Source organism: Megascapheus bottae, chromosome 12 (genome assembly GCF_031878675.1).
Source record: "Megascapheus bottae isolate mThoBot1 chromosome 12, mThoBot2.hap1, whole genome shotgun sequence".
Classification (NCBI taxonomy): domain Eukaryota; kingdom Metazoa; phylum Chordata; class Mammalia; order Rodentia; family Geomyidae; genus Megascapheus; species Megascapheus bottae.
In genome coordinates, this window is record NC_143520.1 from 42,613,669 (window position 1) to 42,631,012 (window position 17,344).

Genomic DNA, 17,344 nt, shown 5'->3' on the forward strand with positions numbered 1-17,344 from the left:
GTTGATACAAGAAACAATGACAATAATATGCTAATAAGGAAATTAATAATAAATATTCTTAACATTTATGGAATGTGTAAGAAAATACCATAATTATGTCTTTAGATATTTTAGACCAAATGAGTATAATATTTTTTCCATGATGTATGATAAAGTAAATAGTTGTATTAACAAAATACTGTGAGTTACAAAGTAAAGAGTTATCCAACCAGATAAGACTACCTCATGTGGTTTTGTCGATGCATTGAGCAAACTGGAAGTATTGAATGTGATTGTTTTTAATAGCTACAGTACTCAAGGTTGTAATTGGATTCAACAATCTCTTGATTACCTACATTCTGTTCACATTGTCATAGAAATGAGAGAGAGGAATATTGGACTTGGTTAACAAGGAATTTATTCTCTATTCTCTTCTTTTCTTGGCTCTTTGTTCATTTCACTGCACATCCCTCCAGGGAAAATATTCTATCTCTCCTGTAAGGCTCTTTGCTAGTTGAAAGACCACATTCTCACTAATTACTCCTTCCATTCTTTTCTCTTACATGAGATTTAAACTACCAAGGTATTTTCTAATATAATTCATATCAAAACCATATGTCTCACCAAATGGTAAGTAAGGATTATAAAAAAACTAAAATTAAATTAGTTTAGCATCAGAATAAATATACAATATACAATCACCTGATGCACATTTTCATCAACTTGACTTCCACCAGACTCTTCTTCCTTTGTTTTCTTCCTCCTTGTTCTTCCTTCCTTCTCTCTACCTTCTCCTCTCTCCCCTTCCTTCCCTCCTTTGTTCCTTCATTCCTTCTTTCTTCTTTCTTTTTTTTCCTTTTAAAACATCTCTGGACCTCTTTTATTAGTGGTACAATAACAGAAGAAAGAAACTTTGTCATTTATGGCAAAAATAATCTCCTAGCCATTTCTTGGTTTTAAACATTGTTTTATTAAGCTAAATTTGTTAAAATTTGCATATTGTAATTGTTAACATTCTGATACTTACGAGGTTCTTTGCATCTCTTTAAGTGACAGGTGCTTCAACTCAACTCCTGCTCTCTTCATCTGATTTTTCTACTCAGATTATATAAAATGAACTATCCAATCAATAATCACTCTATTCAATATTCTTGAATAATCATTTTATTATAGTAATTCCTCTAAATTACTATATCATTGTACTTTGTGTAACAAAAGAATTCTAATAATAATAGAATTATAATAATAATATAATAAGTTTAATGATATTTTGAAGAAAGCCGGGCATGGTGGCCTATAACCCTAGCTACTCAGGAGGCTGAGATCTGTGGGTCAAGGTTCAAAGCCAGTCCTGGTACAAAAGGACCTAAGATTCTTATTTCATTTAACCTCTAGAAAATGGAAAGTGGGGCTTGGCTCAAGAGTGGGGCGGTAGCCTTGAGCCAAAGAGCTCAGGGACAGCACCCAGGCCGAGTTCAAGCCCCATGACCTACAAAAAGTAAATAATACTTTAAAGAAGACATTTACTGATTGAAGCCTATTCTAGACTCCAATTTAAAAGAATTATAGCACCCAAGCTAGAGCAGCATGTTAAAGCCAAGCAGCATTTCAGTGCACAGGTGGGAGGTATACAGTGCCTTTCCTGTTTTATTAGTTGACCAAAGTATGACTAGGTGCCCCCTTGTGCTAAGTATGTCGGTTGTCATATCATGATTGTTACCATTGTTTATTATTTTCACATTGATTATTTAGCATTGGATCTTAAAAGTCATCAGACCTTAAAAGAAACAATGCCTGACATTGCATGATTTTTGTCTATTTTCTAGTTTGGATGGCTTTCAGATAAGACATAATTTTAGGCTGTCTCATCCTTGTACAAAGACTTTCAGAAGTAGACACTTTAATGTTCTGTTTCTCACCATATCCTAATTAATCCTGACACACTTCTGGTTGTCATTGTATGATGCTTGACATTGAGGACCAATTTGACAACTTGGGAGTCCAGGACAGGGAAAACAAAGGAGGAATGAAACTTATTTACTGTGTTAGAAACTACCTCTACTTTGATTAACACATTCTAAGGGCATATTTCTCTTTTTTTCCCTTTCCTATGAATCTTGTCTATCCTACCTCAAATTAAGGACAGTGGCACCTTTATCACTGGATAATTTAAGGATTTCTTTACTCATTAGACATTTTTGTAATGATGATTTTATAGAAGTTTTAGATTCTAAATGCTTCTCTATAAACACCCCTCACTTACTGTGCTAAATTACTATTCACAGAGAATTATATTCTAACATGCTTCCTCTTTCATCTTAATACATGGGAATAAATAAATTTACATGTTAAATATATTGAAATATACTTAACACATGATGTACATAAAATCTTATTCTAGGCGCCAGGAGTTTGGTCTAGTGGTAGAGTGTTTACCTAGCATGCATGAAGACCCGGGTTCGATTCCTCGGTACCACATGCATAGAAAAAAAGCTGGAATTGGTGTTGAGGCTCAAGTGGTAGAGCTCTAGCCTTGAGAAAGTCCAAGGACAGGGCTCAGGCCCTAAGCTCAAGCCCAGGACTAGCAAAAAAAAATCTTATTCTACAGAGTGAGGCCTCTGTTTTGTGGATTCATAATGGTTAGTGATAGATGTAATTGGTTAAATGTTTGCTATAAAGTTAGTTATCAGGAAAAATCCCTTCTGGAAACTTTTTTTTAAAATTATAAAAGTGATTACAGAGGGGTTACAGTTAGATAAGTGAGGTAATGAGTTCATTTCTTTTCAAACAGTGTTACCCCCTCTTTCATTTTCTTTCACTTTCCCTTCCCCCCCACTCCCCCACCCAGATTGTAAAGTTTGTTTCCAACATTGTATCTTGTATCCTTATCCTTTGTCCTTTGTGTCACTATTTCCGTGATTCCCTTTCCAGTCCCCAAATCAGATGAATTGAAACTTCCCTTTTTATTGTATATAAGTTATATGAAGTAAGGGGTCACAGTCTTTCAAGATCTTTTAGCATCTTTTAAGATGTTAAAAGGCTTAGTATAGAGCTTGTGAAAGAGTAAAAGGAAATGTGTGTGGGGGATGATGGAAGATGAGCAATAGAGAAGTCAAGGTCATTGGGAAGAGCCTTCTGGGGGAGGAGAGCAGAATCTGACCAGGATGGGACTTGGATATGTGGAGTGATCTACTGGAGGGCAAAGCTCAGGCCTGGGCAGGTACAGTAGTGCTGGAAGAGAAGATGGGAGTTGATGGTGCAGAAGTAACAAAGAAATTTAATATTAGTCATCACAGGTACCATAAGCAATTTGGATATTCACCAGGGCCAATATTTCCCAAGTCGTGTTTTTCAGGCAGACCAGTTCTGATGATGTGGAGGTATTAAGTCAATGTGCCTTCATGGTTAAAAAGTGAGAAAAGCTGAGTTAAAGTGTAGTTCTTACAGGCTGCCATATGCTAACCTGTGTTATTATTTTTTAAGTGGCTCCTAAATAGGTTAATCAATAAATCATGCTAATGGAGCAGCGTAGGGAAAGAGTTGCCAGTGGAAGCCATGGATGATTTTGAGTCTCTGGTGATGTCAGGAAGATGGTATTTGTGATATCCCAGTCATTTTGGCATCCCAGAGGCTGCCCTCCCGGGGTGGGCAGTAAAGTCACCAGAACTCAGTGAATGGAGCTAGGAGCTAGTTTACTAGTGCAGCAGCTACTCTCCACCTTTGGGCTGGTAGAGAGCAGCCCAGACCTTCTGTGGGGCTGAGTTTTTAAAGGAGAGCACCATGCACAAGGGGTCCTTTTCACCAGGAAAACACCACATGCAAGTGATCAAGCAGTTTAAGTACTTTTATAAAAAAACAAACAAATAATAACAGAATCAGACAGCTAATCCTAATAGGTTACTACAGTATTAAGCACATGAATATAAGAATGGCTAGTTGTGGATCTGAGTAGGGAACCAGGTGAGGATTCAAGCTCTTGTCCTATACATGAAGACATTGGTTGGTAAGGGCATACATGAGAGTGGAAACGGAGGGACAGATTTCAAGAGCTACAGAACATTCAAGATCCTCCATTCTCCTATAAGTGATCAGGTGAAAAACAATTGCCAAAATAGGAAAAACTCTAGCAATATCTCACTTGTCTTAGATTCTTTTAGGAGCTTCATAGCTTTCTATGCCTTAACGCATTTTTGCCCTCTGTGAAGTAATTAAATCATGAGCTATTTCGTGTGTACACCAGAGCCAAAGAGGCAAGACTGTCTTTTAGACATTTAACTTTTGTTATTAATGCTCTGTAGTCCAAATGCTTTCTCAGAACAATGTTCTATTTGAAACAGTATGCCAGATATAATACTGTCTTAAGTAGCATGACACAGTCATTAGAACTTATGGCTTGAGAGGGTGTGGCTTAGATAATGCCCAACGAGGAAATATCTGCAACATAGAAAAGAAACTACGTTCTATTCTTGAAACTGTTCTTGACAAATGCTTTTTGGCTTAAGTACACTTCTGTCTGTTTATCTCACCTTATGGAGTTTTATCAGAAAGGATAGTGGGAAAACTACAAACTATATACAGCTCTCCTGTATTTATTCATCCATGGTGATTCAAGAATGTTAGCAAACCATATTTTAACCCCTCTTTTGTCATTATAATATCCAGGGACAGACCTATAGATTGTTCACAAATTTTACACTCTGCTTTTCTTAAGGACATGATGTTATGCTTCTGGCCTTTCCATCATTTGTGGAAGATTACAAACAATACTGATTTGTTTATTATGATTATTTTCTATTTTTTGAGAAATGTTTGCTGTGTGTGTGTGTATGTGTGTGTGTGTGTGTGTGTGTGTGTGTGTGTGTGTGCTGGTCCTGGGTCTTGAACTCATTATCTAGATGCTATGCTTAAACTATTTGTTCAAGACTAGATCCTTCACCCCTTGAGTGAAGCTTTACTTCTGGCTTTTGTAATGTTCAACTGGAGATAAGAGTCCCACAGACTTTCCTACAGCTTTCCTACAGATCCTCAGATCTCAACCACTGATTAGCTAGCATTATCGCCGGAGCCACTGGTGTTTGCGAGAAATATACTTAACATTGTTCACAGCAGGCAGTGGAGTAAAGCAATAGTGTAAAACTGGGCTGCCTTTTCCTTCTAGAATTGTTCTTTAGAGGTGTTGTCCTTAGCTTTCCAGTTTCTTTACATATTTATGTATATAAATGCTTTGGGTTGCTTAATTAATAACTCATTTAGTCTCTGTATTTACTACTTTCTACTGCTATACTTGTTACAACTCTGTTCATACATTTGTTAGCTTGTAAATGATTCAAAGTAGTATGAATATGTCTGAATATTTTTCTCTTTTATTGTCTGTGATTCCATAAAGTATCTGAATCCTTTTTATTCTTTCATTATATTGCTTATCTGCACTTCACACAGCCTTGAAAATCCTGAGTTGTATTTCCTTGTGTTTTTTGCATGACAGATTTCTGCTCACTGGTGTCTTACTAAATCAACTCGTGCTACCTAGATATACCAGCGTTTCTTAGCATGTTGCCTATTTCACTAAAAAAATCCTGTGCAGGTCCAAATTTTGTGGGCATGGAATTGGGCAAGTTCTTTATATTAATACAAAATCCCATTCATTATTGTGAATATTAAAGAAACAGCAAAGGCAGTCTATTATCAAATAATATCAGACTAAAAACCCTCTTCAATCTGTATGAAAAAGAATGAATACTCACACACAATTCATTTTCTAATTTTATAATGAAGGATAAAATATCTGGTAAAGTATCTTGAGTGTATAATCATCTAATTAAGAAATGAAATGTGGCCACATGAATTGACAGATGCATAGCATTATCCCATTCACTGTTGAGTATTCTTCAATTAATGAAAGAAAAACTACACTCTGTAGTTAAAACAAAGGCTTCTATTTCCATGAAGTATACTAGAAGCCATTTGTTAACAATGTGCCCAGATAATGTCTCCTCAGATCTACCCTCATCCACCATGCATACTTGGATTCAAACAGAAAGCCATTGAAATCTACAAACTAAACCACAGGCACATTAGCCTGGATCCAAGGTAATTGCTCCATCCTTACCTTCTCCAGACATTAGTGTGTAAAACTTATGAAACACACATAAATCACTCATACCAAGAGACTGGTGTTTAAAAGGGTTACCATTGCACTTGGTCTGAAATTCTGTGAGTTGATAGAGTTGAGTAAGTGGTTCTGCTCTTTATGATCTTATTTGGAGTTACAGTTGTCTGAGAACTTGCATGGCCTGAAATATTTAAGAGGCCTCACATCTGGTGCTTCTTATGGATGGAGAAAAGCCTGGATTCAGCTAACAATTCTAGGGCATTAGGTTTCTCTCTGTAATTTTTCCATGTGCTCTCTCCACTTTCACCTCGTACACAGTGGCTCAGAACTGACATGGACATTCTAGACATTCTAGGCTTTGACCTGAAACATGGTGGTGCTTCATCCCTGCTACAGCCTGTGATTTACATGAATCCCAGGAACAGTTGGTTTTCCTTGTGGAAGAAGACCAAACAGTGACAGGAATACAGGGAGACTGGGTCTTTGAGAGAGATCTTTGTCTAACTTCTATCCTCATCATCTGAAAATACTTAGAGTTGTTGTGGGCTTTTTGCCTAGAGAAATGAATGAGACAACCCTAGTGTATAAGGAAGCTTCTGCAGCTCTTTGTTACTTTAAGAGTTGATATTGTAGTTGATCTTCTGAAGGACATGCCTGCATCTGGCTTGAGGTGAAAGCCTCATGGTAAGTAAATTGGTAAACAGCATCTGGTCTCAATCGTGCAGTGGTTTATGATATTACTATTTCACACTGGGATTTATAATTTTGAAGTATTTTTTCTCTATATTTCCCTTTTTGTCTTCATAGGTTTGGCATATATCTTTATTTTGAGATATATGAAAAAAAAGAAAAAAACAAAACAAAACAAAAGCAACCCAAGACTAGGAATCGAACTGACTTTTCCAATGGCACATACCTACAATAAGATAATATCAAAGTTCCAGCTCAATAGCTTTTACAACTGGGACATCATGTCCCCTTCTCAGTTCTGTCCTGATGATAGCTGAGGAAATAAAGGAGGGGCAATCTCATGAGTGGAGGGTGTGAAAAAGAGGCATGGGGGTCCGTGGAAAGGAAATGGCTCTTCATGTGAGTCAGGTGCTTTCTACCTTTTTGAGCTCTGCTTTTTAATGTCTCTATTCTGTGTAATTCATTGGCTTCACTTGAACTTTAAAGTGTCTTCCATAGAATAGGCAAGAAAAAAATCTTTAAGCTCTTTGGTGAGCTTATCAGAGTTAAGAATAGAGCATCCTTTCATTTAGTCTCATCCTATATTACCTTATATACCTAGGAACTCTAGGAAATGGAAACAAGAGGTTTATTTTGTGTGATTGTTGTTCTTAAAATACTAAGTTATTTATCTTCTCCTTTTTCCCCTCTTGTTAATCTCATATTATTGCTCTATCTGACTTTGTTACCTGGTATATTATATATATGTTTATTTGAAATATGAAAGGGAAGGGGGGCAAACAAGATGATTGGGAAGGGGTGGGGGAGAGAAACGGGGGGCAAAACATAAGAAGCAGTATCAGTATGTGAGAAGTAATGCAACTACTACCTGATGAATGTAACTGTAACCCCTGTATAAATTATCCTGACAATAAAGAATTAATAAATAATTTCTTTAAAAAGAATAGAGGGTCCACAGATTGCTTCAATATAGTAGGTATTCCAGACTTGTTAATTTTCCCCTTACCCTTTTTAGGAGGTCTGTTCTCACAGGCACAGTGCTGAACCTGGACTGTATTTGGAAATGCATTGAGCTTTCTTAGTACAATTTATGTCATTACTAATGAATGGAAAATTTGGAAACTGCTGGCCTGGTTGCACAGCAGGAACTCAGTGACTGCTCATTGAAAGGTAACATTGGTAAGGCCAGCATCTTTGCCCTGAAACGCAGGACTTGTTATTTTTTGAGAGTGCTGGTGATGTGAATGAACGTGACCTGCCAACTCTTCACTTCACCTGTTGCAGAAGTTGCTGTCTACAGACCATCCAGAGCTTGCTGCTGCCTGGGGAGATGGTAAAGGGTTGTGGCTTGTTTTCATAAACTGCTATTTCTGCAGATGTTTCTACACACTTGGATGGATTTCCCTAGCAGCAATTAAGTCACAAATTTAGATTTGCAGGCATTATGCACTGGGATGCTAGCCTCCTCCTTGCCCTATTTTTGGCTGCTGTGGAAAATCATTTTGCATTTGTTAAAATATTTGGTGGTGGTCTTGAGCAGCCTGAGTTGAACTCAGCACCCTCTCATCTAAAACACATGTCTGATTCCTTCCTCCCAGAGATGAAGAAAGATCTGATTCTATTTCTTTTATCTAAGTCAAAGGTAGGACCAAAAGAAACAAGTCATCACAGCTTAAAGGTGACTCTTCCATAGCAGGACTTGTCTGTGTGAAGCCTGTATAGTCTGAGCTAAACCAGCCTCTGCAGTGTCAGGCTGTCCTAGTGTGAGACTGTTAGATGATCATGTGGGCATGTGTCTACTTGGCTGTGAGGAGAAAGGAAACCGTGTGGTAACAATGGATGCCCAGAGAATCTTCCTTGTCAGCAACTGCTGCTAGTTCTGGTTAAAAAACAATGAGGTCCAGGAGGAATATTTTTTTTAAGATCTCTTGACAAATTAACTCTACTGTTTTTTTTTTTAAAGTAACCATTACTGCCTCTTCACGCTACTAATGTACATCTTTCTTATCTGAAATCTAGGTTTGGAATATCAGAATATAGGGAGATTACAATGCAACTTTCCTGTGAGTAAGGATGGATTAGGACATTAATTCATCCCCAGCTACCTTTTCCTCAGTTTTCTGTTCCCATATTTGAACTAAAATTAGGTCTATCAAATCATTGTTTTCTTAAGAATTTAAAGGAACATTTTAGTGGGTTATGGTTTCAGCCAGCTATTAGGGGACTTCCTCATTGTTTCAGAGCCTAAGACCTCAATTTCAGGGAAATACCCAACTATACAAAAAGTGCATTTAATTGCTAATAGGGCAGCAATTTGCATTTGTGTCAAATATAGACTTTCATTCCATAGAAAGGGAAAAAAATTACAGTTCATCTTTTTATATTTCTATGCCTGTACTAGAACTCAAACTCAGGGATTATGCACTGATCCTTAGCTTTTTCAGTCAAGGTTGACATTCTGCCACTTGAGATGCACCTTCACATTTGACTTGATTGGATGTAGGCATCTCGTAGATGTGTCTGTCTGGCCTATCTTTGAACCATGATCCGCAGATCTTCTCTTCCTTAGTACCTAGCACCACAGGCATGAGCCACTAGCACCTGGTAGTTCCTATTTCTTTATTGGTGAAACTTCACATCTTAGCCAGAACTATTTCTGAGTATAAACGTCTGCTTTAGGTCCTACTTGGACTGGATGCTTTGCAAAATCTATAATGACTGCCTTTATATGATTTTGTGGGGAGGGATTATGTACTATATGCTGGGTGATGTGTTTTCTGTTGTTCTTATACCTGCTGTGCCTGCTGATGGTGAGAGCACTTTCTTACCAGGCCAGGCCAGTTTTGAGGAGGAATTCAGTGGCAGTTTGAGGATCTGGGTCAAACATATGCGGGTTTTCTGTTCCATTGGTTGATGGTGACTTGGAATAGATGTTTGTTTAAAAACAATGAAAGTAACTCTCAGAGAATTTATTTCTGAGCTAAGTTCCTTTCCACTGAGTGATAGGCAAAAGTGAGGTGCCCAGGAGGAAAACAACCACCTGAGAGGGTGCCTCCACATATTCCAGGAGCCCACATGTCTTAATGGTGGTCTGTATCGGGACTGTTGGTGTGGACCTCCACCATCCAGGGATCCATCCAGAAGCAAATACAAAGCAGCCTCATCTGGGTTTGCTTCAGGCCTACTGTAGGCCTGGGAATCTGGGTGCCTCATTCTCAATGCAGGCCATGTTGGCCATAGCCCCAGCTGCTGAGACTCACTTCTCACGTTATCCTCCATGGCATTTTTTTCTGCCTCACTTCCTTTCACTGTGGCACTGTTCCATAGTCAGTTCACTGAGAGATGAAATTGCTTTTGATCAAGATTTAGCACATAGTTTTGGATATGTATGTACTTTTCCCTGGGCTGTATTTACAGCACATTTAATCAAAACCTCAAAGGGTTGTACTTAATGTTTGGCCTTGTGTTTTAAAGTCCCGTACCAGATTTCATCTCAGAAAATTGATTATTTCAGATATATCCTTTGTCCTCCTTAAACCCCTCCTCTCCTTAAGTGGAAGTGAGAAAACAAATCTGGGTGATGGCCTGGAAGTTCTGCCTGATATAAAGACCCTTCTGGTTATATTGAACCCACCAAGATAACCAAGAATAATTTCCCCCTCTCAAGGCTTTTAATTATACCTGCAAAGTTTCTTTTGAAATGTAAGGTGACAAATTTACAAGTATAGGATTAGGACGCAGACAGGTAAAGGAAGAATGATGAAAGTTTGCCAGCCATGACTCCCTTAATGATAGGGGTCACTGGATAAAAAAATAGTTTTCAGGAGCTATAAAATTACTAGAAGGTCAGTTATGTCCAAGAAAATAAGACATCTCCCTGAAGAAGAAAAAGCATGAGATATAAAAATATTGGGGGAACATCCAGGATTACTGTTAATCTGAGATTTTGAGGGTAGATTTATTTTTGTCAGAACAGAGCAATTGTAAATTGGAATTTAGGGAAGAAGAAGAACACTTTGCCAAGGATTGGGTCTGGGTATGTAGATGTGTACTTGGATTGGGTTATCTAAACAAAGAACCCCACTGTAAACCTTCTTTATCACAGTTACATCCAGGAGAAGAAAATTTAAATCTGCAGTGAAGTTCTGCATAATCCTAAAACACGTCCCCAGTTTTTAGATATGAGAAAACTAAGGCCTAAGACCTTAGGTCCGATTGGTGTCTGAATTTAGAACTAAAAACCTAGTTCCAATGCTTCCCTCCTGTTGTTGAGTTCCTTCTCTTTGTTTTTTGTTGTTGTTTTTTCAGTGTTACTGTCCTATGACCTGTTCACTGCCTGCACAGTCAAACAGCACAGGAGCTGAATGTGGATAGGCCCGCGCACAGGGTCTTTATCTATCAGCATCAGGCTACTTTTTGAAGAGGCTTTGAATGGTTCTGTCTGAGGTTGAGATGAACAGAAAACCCCTTTCTGAGTAGTACTGGGCAGAAAGTGGGACACACATAGCTCCTTTGGGGCTAGGCAAAGTTCATCACAAAGCAGTGCAGATCTAAAATCTATGGAATGTTAAATCCAGAGGGAACATAAGACTGGTGGCTAGGAAAGAAAGCAAATGCACTTGGACAAGAGATTTACTGTTTTTTGGGGGTTTTTTGGTTTGTTTTTGTTTTTTTTCTAGTATTATGGAGCCCCTTTTCTTCCTGGCAGTAACAGTAGTTTCTCCAGAATATCCACATTACTGCAATAATGTGGTCATTCAGTGGGTAGGCTATTAACCTGTGACCTTATGGGCAAGGGAGCCTGCAGATGTCTTGACTTGGCTTTAAATGTCCAGTTCTGTTTTGCCATTAAAGTGACACATTTGAAAGTATTTTAGACCAACTGTGGAACAAAGTAATGTGAGACAAATCTGACTGAAAGTAGCTAAAGAAGAAATTGGATATGTTTGGGGGAGAGTATTGGAAATCACAAAATCCTGAACCCCGGGGAGATGTGTGTGCCACAGGAAGGGAATGCAGACTTGAGCTATTCTTGTACCTGCTGACATCCAGGTTACCAGGTTTCAGCATGAATGAGAGTCTTCTCTGCTCTAAGGATAAATTCTGCAAAGAAAACATCTATTAATGTCCATTAGTAGTTAAAGACCTCCTTCAATACATCTTTTCACAATAAATGCTTTGTGTGACTGATCCCAATGCTTTTTACCACATAAGACCTAGGGTTCCTCGAGAGTTCTCTTATTAATTTAAAGTGATGAAGGTAGGTCCACAGGCGGAGGCTGCTTATGGGATTTTAATTTAATGCTATCAAATTTGAAGGGGTTGAGAAATCTTTATGTCCATATAATTGAGTGCTACAAATTTTAAGGGAAGTAGGAAATTAACTCAGACTAACAGTGCTCTATGTTTTTTTTAAAATTGTTTTTTTTTTGCCATTTCTTAGTTTCTATGTCAACATTATCAACGGCCTAATATAAAACAGCCATTAGTCTCACTAGAGCTGGATCTGTATAGTGGAAAGTATGTAGGAACATGGCAGCTGTTAAGATTTTTGATTTATTCTGGAAACGGTGTTGTACAAATTTATGGGTACAATGTGATAATTCAATGCATATGCACAATGAGTAATGATGACTGAGTCAGAATAATTATCATTTCCATCTCTAAGTAGTTTTAAAATTTATTGATTAATATAACAGTAGTACATATATTGTATATTTCAATACATGAATCCAGTGTGACCTGATCAAATTAACATTTAATATTGTAATTAACATTTGTCTTTTTATCACTACTCTGTGTTTACAGTCTTCAAGATCCTCTTTTCCAGTTCTTTATAGTTCATAGTAATTGCTAAAATACTTTATAGTTTCCCACACACACATTGCAATGTAGGAAACCACAGCATTCTATTAAACTTCTTATCTATCCTCCAACCATCCTGAAGCTTTTTTAAGTTAGCACTCTAACACTTGAACCATAGCACCACTACCAGCTTTTTTGTATGTGGTTCTGAGGAATCAGACCCTGGACTTCATGCATACTTGGCAAGCACTCTACCACTAGGCCACACTCCAGAACCTCCTATTGATTTTTCTTCTTTCTTTTCTTTCATTTTTTAATTTTTTGATATTTTAATTGTAATTAATAGGAGGGTTAACTTATATCCACCAGATAGAAAGTGCATTACTTCGCATACATTGATACCCCTTCTCATGTTTTTGTCCCCATTTCCCTCCCCCACCCCCTCCTCTCATCTTGTTTTCCCCCTTCCCTATCCTATTTCAAATAAACAAATAAACATATATACACTATACCAGATAACAAGGTAAGATACTGTAACAATATGAGAATAATCAAGGAACAACAAAATCCTATTGACTTTTAAGCATCTACATATGAGAAAGAATATGCAGAATTTGTCTTTCTACACTTGACTTCACTTAACGTCCTATCTTCTGGCTTCATTCACTACGCTTCAAATGATAGAATACAACGCAGACACTTTAATCTTGCCCCAGTTCTATATTTGACCCTTGTTAAACCGCCTAACACTATTAGGTGTTCATACATGGAGCACATCTTTAAAATAAATGCTAAACTTACTTTAAATATTACATGAAATATAAATAATAACATTTGCTTGGTCTCAAAATTTGCTACCTAGCTCAGGCAAGAAGAATTAGATTTAGCAAACAGTTTAATTCCAGGCTCATGTGGCATGATTGAAAGGTTAACTGGGTTCAGGGATCTGTGGGAAATGCATTTTATGTTTCAGCCCAGTGCACATACCTATGTGCATACATAGCTATACATACATACTTCACAAAATCAATGATTCCTTATAAAAAAAATACTACCACAAAATGAAAGGAAGGGGAAATCCTGTAGAGTCAGCCATTGTCTGGATGCTTCCTTTTGCCTCATCAGCTGTCACCCCGCTTGCATTATGGTCCTTCTTGTTAAAATCTGTATAGTGCACTCAGGAGTTTCCTAATCTGACCTTTTCTTAAGGAATATTGATTGCAGTGCACTAAAATGATTGAATTCCTTGCAAATGCATTGAAAAAAATCACAATTGAAAAAAATTGTAGAATAATATGATATTATTGAAAGAATGATCCCACATGCACGAACACACACACACACACACACACACACACACACACACACACACACGGAAATGGTGTTCGAATTCAGGGTTTCATGCCTGCTAGGCACATCTCCAGCTCTTTTGACTTTGGTTATTTTTGAGATAGAGTCTCACATTTTTAGACTATGACTGCACCATTTCTTTACATAATCTGGCTGTAGCTGGGACAGCAAGTGTGTAATACCCTGCCCAGTTTTGCTCCTGAGATGGACTCTTGCAAACTTGTTTTTCCCCAGACTGACACAGAGCTGCATTCCTTCCTATCTCAGCTGACCAAGTAGCTCGGATTGCTGATAGAAGCCATGTGTGTCTGCAGGGTTTCATTTTTTTCTGGGAGTAGAACTGGGATTTGAATTCAGGGTCTCATACCTGCTAGGCAACTAAATGTCTATTTGTAAACAGATTTCTTCAGTTTGAAGATGGATAGTGATACTTTTATGTTAGAATTCCACAGTCTTTGGAGTTTTCTTCCCTGGTTCTCCTTTACCCATCTTAACAGGAAAATTTATTCAACTGCTCATGTGCCTGAGCCATCTATATCCTGAGTGTCACTCTCATGGCTCTCTCTCTTGAGACTATAGATTCAGATTCTGTTCTTAATTCTATTCTGCACTAACATTTGTCTTTATGAGCCCTTTCTTGATAATTTAAGACTTTGACCATTACAATTCCAGTAGCACAGATGCTGGAACATATGAGAGTTGACTGCTTGGCATTATAATCACTTAGTGTCTGCCAGCATCTTGTGTGTGTGTGTGTGTGTGTGTGTGTGTGTGTGTGTGTGTGTGTGTGAGCACATACGTGCATGCCCCCATTAGCTTTCCACACCCATTCGGCATTAAAGAATCCTAAACAAGGATGTTTTTGTGTTTATTTTTCTATAAATACTTCCTTCACTCCTAAAATACTGGCCATAAATTAGGAGCTTACTTGATGTGCTGGGTGTTAAAATGCCTTATCACTGTTTGAGCCACTAACAAATATAGTACTGAGTTCTGCTACTTTAAGTTGAATTCCTTTTTTCAATATTCTGTATTCTGTCTCTTAAACATAAACATATATATGTATTTAAGATACATTTTAAGTATCTTAAACACATGAAACATGTTATATAATATCTGTTTTTCTCTCTTTATAAATTTTTATGTATGCATCATATTTGTGCATATCTGTGGTACACAGTGTCAAGTTTTTGGTTTTAAAATTATTTCTATTTAAGTAGTTGTACAACAGAGTTAATTGGTCCATGAATAAAATGCATCTTAGTGTCACCTCTTTCATCATTTTACTCCTTCCCAGCCTTTCCTTCCCTCAACTTTCTTGCTTTTTTAGGATATGAATTAGATTTTATGATTGCATTCTCCTCCACTTCCCCTTTTCATCTGTCCGTCTCTTCCCATGACTCCATTTCTACCTTTCAAGTACCAGCATTCTAGTGTTCATGTTTTTGAACTGTGAGTTAGTCTTTCTAAGGAATTGCATTATCTGATTTCTTCCTTGAAAATACTGTATTTCAGTCAATACATGTGAGTGCACTTGCATACAACCCTGTTTACTTGTGTATGTATAAATTAGTATTAGCTTCTGCATATGAGGGAAGACATGTGGTATTCTTTGACTCCCTGGGCCTGACTTGCATTAACGTATTTTTTTCTAGATCCATCTATTTCTTTGCAAAAGATGTAATGTCATTATTCATAATGGGTGAGTGATATTCTGTTGTGTATGTCTACCATATTTTCTTGATCCATTTGTCCATTGAGAAGTATCTGCGCTGATTCCATACCTTGACTATGGGAAAATAATGCAACAGGGAACATGATGGTGCAGCTGGCTTTATTCTAGTCTGTAATGTGAGTAAACATAAGCATTGTATGCTTTATGGTTTTGGCCTTTATCAGTCAGTGTTGTATCTGTGTACTAGTTGGACTGTATTATTCTAACTTTTTAGTTGTCCTTTCTTGTTTGCCTTGTTCTATTGACTACATATGTCACCACTTATTTATATCCTGAGCACATTTCCGATTCAAGATTTTTTTGAAGCATGTTTCTATGAATACTTCTGTACATGTTTTGGGGAAATAGTTGCTGGCTCTTGAGTTTTACAGATGATCAAAGAGTACAAAGAGTATACTAAAGTGGTTGTCAATTTCTACTCCATTATGCCACTCTACTTGGTATGTTCAAATCCTTAATTAGGAATAGATATTGAAAATTTAATTTATCATTATGTTTTGAATACCTTTTTGATGGCAAAAGAGAAGTTCTTAATATTATGAAACCTGTTTATCAATTTTCTTCCTTTATGCTTAGTACTTGTTGTGCTCTCTTAAAGAATAGCTTCTTGGGTTCCTTTCCATGAAGGCTTTGTTGTTTTCTTATATTTATACCTACAGTCCTTCAGGAATTATTTTCCTAACTCTGAGTTAAGAATCAAGACTTAATTTCTCCCTCTATATATGTATATAATCAAGAAATGGGAAGATCTTTCTCGGATGCTTTCCTTTCTCATTTTATTGCTTATCAAATGATTATGTGTTAGTCTTGCTAGCTCTCCCTTTCGCTCTATGCTCTTGTTTATTTTTTGTTTGGAAAGACACTATCTTAATTTTTTATCTTTATAGTAGTTCTTTCTTGTAATAAGGGCCTCATGTACTACAAATGTGCTCTTCTTCTTGCACCAAACCTTCATCCCAATTTTAAAAATTATTTTGTGTGTGTATGTGTGATATGCGTGGGTGTGTGTACACGTGTGCATGTCAGTCCTGGGTCTTGAACTTAGGGCTTGGACACTCTTCCTGAGTTCTTTTGCTCAAAGCTAGTGCTCTGCTAGTTGAGATACAGCTCCACTTCTGGCTTTTTTGTAGTCTTATGGGAGATAAAGAGTCTCATGGACTTTTCCTGGGTTGTCTTCAAAACTTGATTTTCATACCTCAGATGGTTGGATTACAGGCATGAGCCACCTGTGTCTGGCTCCTTTAATATATTACAAATAAGACCTTGCATTTTTGCCCAGACACCATGGTCTACAATCCTCTTTTTCCTGCTTCCATAGATGATTGGAAAGACAGAAACTTATCATTATATTCAGCTTATTGATTCTAATGCAAGTTTTGCTAACTTTTCACCTGAGGATGGCCTTGATTCTCCTGAACTTTACTTCCTATCTATATGGGCTTATAGGAGTGTCACCATGCCAATTTTAAAATAGCTCTTAGTATTAGTGCAAATATTCCAGTTTCTATTGTCATTTTCTAAGGTTGTTTGGGTATTATACATTTTAATTTTTTGAGCATGATGCTAGCAATGCATAAAATAACTGAATAAATAGTATAATGCCAATAACTTTTATGGGACTGGTGGGACATTTAAGAAAGGTGACAATGAAACAAGCCAATGAGAAAAATTCA

At 37.3% G+C, this 17,344-nt stretch overlaps 1 protein-coding gene across 3 annotated transcripts in view; it reads left to right on the forward strand.

Annotated features, from left to right (window-relative positions):
* The window catches only part of Nckap5 (NCK associated protein 5), an 864,637-nt gene that overhangs the window by 306,488 nt on the left and 540,805 nt on the right, over window positions 1-17,344 (forward strand). Inside the window, exon 1 of one of the 3 annotated variants that reach the window (XM_090342915.1) lies at window positions 6,725-7,180. The exons of the other annotated variants lie outside the window; for them this stretch is intronic. Within the exon in view, the coding sequence (XP_090199041.1) occupies window positions 7,122-7,180 (59 nt within the window). The 5' untranslated portion in view covers window positions 6,725-7,121. Of the gene's footprint in view, window positions 1-6,724; window positions 7,181-17,344 lie in introns of those variants that run through there. 3 annotated transcript variants of the gene reach the window in all.